Source organism: Seriola lalandi, unplaced genomic scaffold (assembly GCF_002814215.2).
Source record: "Seriola lalandi dorsalis isolate HSWRI2012SDOR001 ecotype SW California unplaced genomic scaffold, Sedor1 jcf7180002054338, whole genome shotgun sequence".
Taxonomy (NCBI): domain Eukaryota; kingdom Metazoa; phylum Chordata; class Actinopteri; order Carangiformes; family Carangidae; genus Seriola; species Seriola lalandi.
Genome location: NW_019524891.1, coordinates 133,593 through 141,730, shown reverse-complemented (window position 1 = coordinate 141,730; position 8,138 = coordinate 133,593). Strand labels below are relative to the sequence as shown.

At 41.8% G+C, this 8,138-nt stretch overlaps 1 protein-coding gene across 1 annotated transcript in view; it reads left to right on the top strand.

The window, feature by feature from the left end:
• rsrc1 (arginine/serine-rich coiled-coil 1) overlaps positions 1-8,138 on the top strand; it is a 115,851-nt gene that overhangs the window by 34,813 nt on the left and 72,900 nt on the right. The window contains exon 5 of the mRNA XM_023407539.2: positions 8,071-8,107. Coding sequence (XP_023263307.1) covers positions 8,071-8,107 — 37 coding nt within the window. The remainder of the gene's footprint in view (positions 1-8,070; positions 8,108-8,138) is intronic.

Genomic DNA, 8,138 nt, shown 5'->3' with positions numbered 1-8,138 from the left:
AAAAATTTTTTTTTTTTTTTTTTTTTTTTTTTTATAAATCTCTGTCAAAAAAATAAATTGACTTTGGGCTCTCTCAAGTTGTGAGACTCTTAATATGCCTTGTTTCGTCCAAGTAAGTGTCCAAAACTCAAACTCAACGGTTCAAAAACTTAAAATTAAAATCATATATGAGACAAAAAAGCAGTAAATCCTCATGTTTGATGGCCTGGAACTAACATATATTTGACCTTTTTGCATGATTTAACAACTTAAATGATTGACTGACTTGTTTTTACCTTGGTGCAGTTGCATGTAAGAACATGTTGTGACTACATGGCTGTTAATAACCTGTCTGTGTGCACAAATGCGTGGGTGCCTGTATATGTGTACACACTTGTCTTCAGGTGTGTGTGTGTGTGTGTGTATTGTCTGAGCAGCCAGCCGGCAGCCAGATTGCTATTTCCCCCCCTCTGCCCCTATAGAAAGGCCTGGGTATTCTCTGGATGAGGGTGTGATGTACAATTGAAGGGCAGGATTGAAACTGATTACCTTGTTAACTCCTGGCACCCACTGGCAGCTTGAAATAGACCTGAGCGCCAGGGCCTGATTTGCAAATGAATTACCTCTCGCCCAGCCCTCCCCTTCCCCTCCCCTCCATTCCCCCGTCTTCCTCCATCCCTCTCGTTCTTTTTCTGTTTTTTTGTCCATTCGGTGCCAAGATCATCTTTTTATATTGTGCCATGACAGATGCTGCGCCGGGCTGCCATTGTTCCCCATCAGTTTTTCTGGGGCCGCGAGGAGAGCCAAAAGATTTCCACATGTGATTTTAACACAAGCGTCCCCCCTGCCGTATAGCCCAGTGCTTTATTCTTTGTGTACCAGTACTGCAATCTACAGAGTTTTGGAGCAGGCGGAAATGTTGGGGAGTGTCATTGTCTCGGTCTCAATAATGGAGAGGTATTTCTCTGATTAGGAAAGGTTCTAATTGGGAGGTATGAAAAGGACCGCTGGCTATTGAAGAAACCGCGGGGAAATTGATTGCTCTCCATGTCTCCCTTTTGCTTTTTCTCTCTCTGTCTTTGTCCCGCTCTCCCTCTATGTAACACACTAAAAAGAAGTCAATTTTCTTTAAAACTTGGCCGCAGGATTTAATTCCCTTCAGCACCAAGTTGGTGTGTGTATAGGCTGAGAAGAGGGAGATTTGGGCAGTCCTTCGGGAGACACGCTCGGTTTATGATGTTTTATATGTGTCTGAATACGCGTAAGAGTGTCTGTGTGCTGCTTTGGATTTTCCTGACTCAAAATGAGTTGAACATGGTTCCTCAACCATGACCTACGGATGCTTGATTTTATATTTTTGTTTAGTTTGTTTTTTTTGTTTTTTTTCATTTTCAGAATGAGACTGATAACGTATTTTTGTTGGCGTGGTTTCAATCTAGTGAGAGAAGATTCAGATTTATACATTATGTATTTTTAATAAAATAATATAGTCATGTTGCCTTGACCGTGTTGTTCTTTTTCTGTTTTTCAAGAGCTGTCATCACTACATCACTACTACCTTAGTTTTTCACTTACTGTGGAACTTGGTGTGATTCTGCTGTTATTACAGTTTACAGTGATACAAAAATACATTGTATTATTGTCGATAGCGACTTTTGTTATTGTCACATGAAGTTTGTACAGAATGTGAGCATCTCAAAATGTGTACAAATGTTTTTGTATATTTAGTTTGGAGGTACTGCGAACACAGTAACCACAAAAGTGCTCATTATAAAATGATGTTCTGTTGCAGTATGACAAATCTCCTGTTTTTTTAATTGAAATAATGATGATGATGTTAAGTAATCATGCAGCGCTTCTACGCCATCTGTTAAAGTAATACAAGTCTTGCAAAGTGTTTCTAGCACTCTCTTTCACTTGTCCGTGTCCAGGTGTCAGACATGGACCACATATGAACAGGTGTGTGTGTGTGCCTGTGTGTGTTTATCAAAGAGAGCAGAAAGGCCAGGCATAAATCAACTTCTTCCTTTCTTATTCCTCCTTTTCTGACTTTTTTATTGACTGCACTTAACCCTCCCTCAGAGAAACATAAAGTGCAGAATTTGTTAGCCCCGTTTTTAATGGACTGCTTTTCTCTACCATTTTGGGATTATGCTAAAGTACAGCCCCCTCCACTGGGAAGGGGGGCAGCTTGTGTACCTGTGAATGCATGCGTGCGTGTGTCTTTGCGCGCGCGCTTGTGTGTGTGCGTGCGTGCGCGTGTGTGTGTGTGTACACATACTGAATTACATAGAAAGCATAGAAGCATAAGTCTGTGTTTTGTTCCCTCTTGTGTGTTCTGCATGGAAGAGTGACAGCCCCTGACTTACCCCTACATTATCCCTCCGTGTGTGTGTGTGTGTGTGTGTGTGTGTGTGTGTGTGTGTGTGTGTGTGTGTGTGTGTGTGTGTGTCCCTCCAACCCTGCTCTTAGCTGTATAAAACCCTGAGAGGTAGCTCTGATAGTACACACACAAGAATACAATTTCAATTTCAATTGGCAGCCCTGTTAAAAAGGAGCTATGGAGATGGCAATCAGGCCTGCAGGAAAGCTGAGCTCCCTGTATTATTGTGTGTGTGCGAGCGCGCGCGCATGTCTGTCTGTCCCAATCCCTCGACTGCTTAATATCAAGCTTTTGCCTTCTATTAGTTAAACAGGCAGATGTCACTGATGTGGACTGTGTGTTAGTGCATTGTGTGTTTTATTCGTGTGTGTGTGAGTGTGAGTATGCTTACTCTGGTGTCCCCATCACATCAGCTCTTTAATAAATATGCCTGCCATTCTATCAAACAACATATGAATGCTCAATGACACGCTTGACAAGGCATGCAACTGTGGCAAATGGGGTACACACGCACACACACACACACACATACATACATACACACTCTCTCTTATGAATGATGTCTCTCTCACAGTGTTACAGTGTCCTGTCTCCCCTTTGCTGCTTCTCTTTTCTGTTCCTCTCCTCATTATCTGTGACTGATATCAGGTTGAGGGCTGAGAGGCTGCTGAAGGTCTAAATGTTATTTATGCCAAGTAAAAGAGATGGGTACACTTAAAGGAAAAAAAAGCAGAGTACTACAAACAACAGGATCATAGGTTTGTAATCTTTTCTTAGTAAAGAGCTGTATGTGGTCCAACCCAGCTTAATTCTGGATCCCTGGAAAATAATTGCCAGATTAATCACTAATGAAAATAACCCTTAGTTGCAGCCCTTAATTCAGGTCATGTGTTCAAATGTGCTAATATTTTTAGTGCCGATCCTTTTAACTATCAACAAATCTCATAAATGGTGAACAGAGTGTATTAGTGTTTTGTTTTTAAACTCTTTTTCCCCCAATATAAAAACAACATTAAACTATTAAAAACTATGAATTCCTGTACAATACTGGCATGCGAAGAGAGCAATGTAAAACTGTGAAGATAATTTTTGATTGACCAGTAAAGCTGCTATTATATCTTGCTAGTAAAGTGCACGTATGGTTCAGTTAAAGGGGTTAATATGACCCCTTTAACTGAAAATCGTGCCTGATATTATGTGGTAAACATGGTCAGTAGTGGACAGTAAAAGGGTTAAAGCTTCCACACACAGGACAGCAGGCCTGAGAGGTAATGCATGGCTGATGAGTGCTGGGCTAATGGGCAGCTCTGTCAGCTGGAAATCAAATGACTGCCTCTGCATGTTAAGTCCCTCTGTCGCCTCCATTGACTGACTAAAGATATTCATCTCGGCCGTGTCAAGGGGTGGCGGGAGAGGAGGAGAAGGGGGGGGGTTCGAGTAAAGAAAGAAAAAGAGAGAGGGTGAGGGAAAGAAGGGCATGGCATCTTAGAAGAACCTGAAGACCTAATGCAATTATTAGAAACTTGACCACAAATGACAACTCATCTGGTGCTGGCTCTGTAATTAATTGTCTGCTAGCAGGAGCGCAGGGATTTGAGAGGGTGAGTGGTGGGGAGGGTGCGGTTGGGGTTGGGGTGGGGGTGAGGGAGAGAGACAGAGAGAGAGAGTGAGAGAGAGCCGTAGAGAAGGAGAAGGCGGAAGATTGGGAGAGGGCAAAATGACAGGTGAGGAGAGACACAGGGAGAGAGATGAGGTAAGATGAGGCAACAGCTTAAAGATCCTCGTTAGAGTGCAAGAGACAGAAAAGGGTCTTGGACACGGTGAAACAGAACATGCACCGTGAGTGATGGAGGCAGAAAGAATTCACGGAAGAGTCGTTGAGAGGAAAAGAATGCGATTGAAGCGGATAAAAGAAGGAGAGGGGAGAGGGAGAAAAAAAGAGCTGGAATGAGAAAGCAGAAAAGTGCCGACAGTGTGATGGATCCAGCTACCATGTTAAATTGGTCAGTATTGACCTTGCCAGGGCTCAGTTTAACACTCACACTTGTTTGTCCAGTTTTACTTAATTGACCTCAGATAACTAATTGCCGTTTCCTGGAAAAAAAAAAAGGACATTACTCTCTCTCTGTCTCTGTGCGCCCCCCCCCCCCCTCTTCATTTGCCATTCTCTGTCAGGCTCTCTGTCTTTCTGGTTTGTAGCTACTTCAGAAGGAAAAAGAGAGGTGGTCTGGACACAAAATATTGCACGTTCGCAAAAAAATGAAGGATGCAACATTTAAGATCATCAGGCAAAATATTGTGTCATTAAATTGTTGAGAGCTTATAATATTTGCTGTGCAGACTAGCTCTCTTTTTTGTTTGCAGTTCTGTTTGTCCTGTACTTGTATCCAGGTGGGATTGGATGTGCACATTATCAACCCTCTTTCCTTTTGTTGTTATTTCAAACCTGTTTGTTTTTTACTTTTCATAATTTTTAGAACAGGTGATGCAAATTCTGAAGACCAGGGTCCTCTATAATGCTGCTATTTGTTATTGTTAGATCATACTCTATGTAGAGTGCCGCATACCTAGATGCTTTGAACTTGAGTCCTGATTTTAATTACTGCATGAATAATAGGGATAGGAAAATACACATGTGAAAAAAATAAAATAAAATTAATGATGGCTGAATTTCATTTAACTGCCTCACTTTGAGGGTCTTTCTCTTGTACATACTTAACGCTCTTCCACACTGTCATGATTTACTGGGACACTTGAATTGTACAGAGCTATTATCAATTATTAATAACATGCTTTTCCTACAGAAACAAGTCAGAAAGTCTGCTGTGAAAAAGACCTGTTGTACTAATATATTGTCAATTGAAGTGAACGACCACAAGGTCACACAGTATATTCAATTGGCAGACTTCTATCTAAAGCAACTTACATTTTGAGAATGATTTGAGGTTTAGTTTCTTGCTCAAAGATACTTCAACATCTTAACAGAAGGAACCAAGGATTCAACTACTAACTGTACCATTTATTCTATTCTGCTGTAGGAAAAATAGCATGTTTTTAGGCTGAATTTACCTTACTTGTAAATGAATAAATGAATATTCATACTGTATATACAGTAGCACCAAATAAGTTTTTAATGTGCCACAAGTTCAGTTTCCTCATAAATGTGATGAGTGACGTGACCGCCACGCCTTCTCAACATGCCAAAGCTGTCACAACGTATCACGAGTGACTGTCTGTGTGCTTCATGTGTCTTCACTTCATCTCTCTTTCCATCACTCCCCTCCCTCCCTCCATCCCTCCCTCCTGCTGTGTGCCTGGGCTATAATGTGCTCCTATGGTTGTAGTCAGCAGGCCACAGTGTCTCTGAGGCCTTGTGCTACACCACCATTACTATCTGGCCTGCCTCCACTACAAATTGGATGAACAGGCACTGACACATTTTCAATATTATTACATTAAACCAAGTGGATTTTGATTGATAACCTAATATTGGCCTAATGCAAAACATCAATCATGGCAAGTATATTAATTATTTAATATTGTGGCGTAATTCAGAAATCGATGCTGCCTCTGCGTTGAAGGCACAGAGTACGGAGGGAGGGAGGGAAAGAGGGGCAGAGAGAGATAAGGAGAAAAGAACAGCTCCGTCCCTGAAGACCTCAGCAGATTATATGATGTTTTGAAAAGAGAGATGAGGATGTTAAATGGTGTGTGTGTGTGTGTGTGTGTGCATGCGTGTGTGTGTGTGTGCACGTGTGTCAGCTGTGTGTGTCTAATGGATAGAGCAATCCCTTCGGCCCTGGTGTGGACAGTGCTGGACAGCTTGCCCTTGATGAAGTCAGGACAACAGATGAAAGAGTGGGAGATTAAATGCAAGTGAAGAGCTTATTAAAGGTTGAATCCCAAAAATAAAAGACGGGAAAAAAGATGTGGGCATAAAAAGGGGTACGAGAGGAGAGAAGCGGGTGAAAAAAGTGAAGGGAAATGAGTGGAGGAGGAGGGATCGAGCGCCGCGTCTCCCCTGTGTTAGATTGTTTCTCACTAATTGCGCTTCATTAGCGGATTACACACACTGTCACCACGGTAACAAATGTCTTGCTGTCTGGTTGCCGGGCGCCCATCATGTATAATGAATGTGGCGGGGTGTTTGTCAGAATGTAATGTAATTACAGCTAGATGAAGTTTGCCTTAAGTGGTTGACTTGTCTGCATGTGGCTCACTGACAGAGCACAGAATAAACAAGCAAACATCCTTTCTTCATCACTTTTTTCCTCTTGAATGTTGATGATGTGGGAATGTCTTAGGTTTGTGGTCACACTAGGTCTGGCCTGATGGATGGATGGATTGATAGAGAGATGGATAGAGGAATGGAGGGAGAAGGGGGTGGAGGATGGGATGGATTAGACAGTATGTAATTTTAGAGATGGTGTAGATTTACACTGTGATGCTGCTGGCTGCATTAGCAACTGAAGCCTGTCGATAAGCCTTCCTCCCTCTCAGTGCGCGCACGCACACACACACACACACACATGCACACACAAAGTGAAACTCCACGGCCAGGGTGGAGTTGTCAGTAATGGGGGCCAGAGTTGGATGGGGGGGGCACTGGGATCGGGGACGGGGGCTGTTTGTGTTCTCTTGATCTTTTGATTTCCACTGCTGCAAATTTGAAATGTGCCAAAATTGCATCTATTATTTACTGCCAATTTGCTCTTTTTAAAACCGACTGCTCCCCCCTCTCCGCCTCCACTTCCTCGGCTCGCCATTCTGCTGTTGCTACCCTGATAATCATACGCACATTTTTTATTAATTCACAGATAATAAGCTCCCACTTCTTTCTCTGTAGTTGGAAATTATTATTAGGTCTGCCAGCAGTGCGGCGACAATATTAGTCCACCTCTGTCTGGTGTTGATGCAAACACGCACAAACACACGCAGCACTTTGGTCTGAAAGATTAACAATTATAATAATTCCTCATTATGTGTCTTTCGTTTTTCCTTTTCATTAACCAAATTCTTTTTGATGTCATCAAGATCAATTTCTCTAACGACCATTTCAATCCTGCTTACTCTATAACTGAAACAGAAAAAGGGTTTGATGATTATGACAACTGCTGACTGTATTCCAGCTAGAGCTGATTAGAACTATTCGATGATTTATTAGTTGACAGAAGATTAATCTGCAACCGTTTTGAAAATCAGTCATCTTTAAAGCAAAAAATATTGGTTTAAGTTTGTCAGATGTGAATATTTCTGGTTTGCTTCGTTTTTATGAAAGTAAACTGTTGGCCGGACACAACAAGACACTTTAAGACATCATCTTGGTCTACAGAAACTTGTGATGGACATGTTTTGCCATTTGCTGAAAATCTACAGACCAAACAATGTATTGAGTGATCAGTAAAATAACGGGTAGGTTAATTAATAATGAAAATAACTGTTAGCTGCAGCCCCAATCCCAGCTGGTCAGAATTAGCCACAGATAAGATTCAGTCAAATGTGTAAAAATATTCAGAAATTAGTCCAGAAATGTTCATAAAGTACACTTGAATAGTTTGTTCTTCTGTCTCGCATGTGTGTATTTATGTGTGTGTGCGTGTGTGTGTGTGTGTGCATGTGTGCGTGTCTGCAAAAATGCTCTTTTTATTAAATGACGTTTTGTGTTGGCACTTTATTTACAGTGGGGGAAATGTGTTGTTGTGTTGCAGGGATGCCGGGAACATCAAAGGCAGATTAGAACATCTGGTAAGTTCTATTCGACACCCCCCCCCCTTTT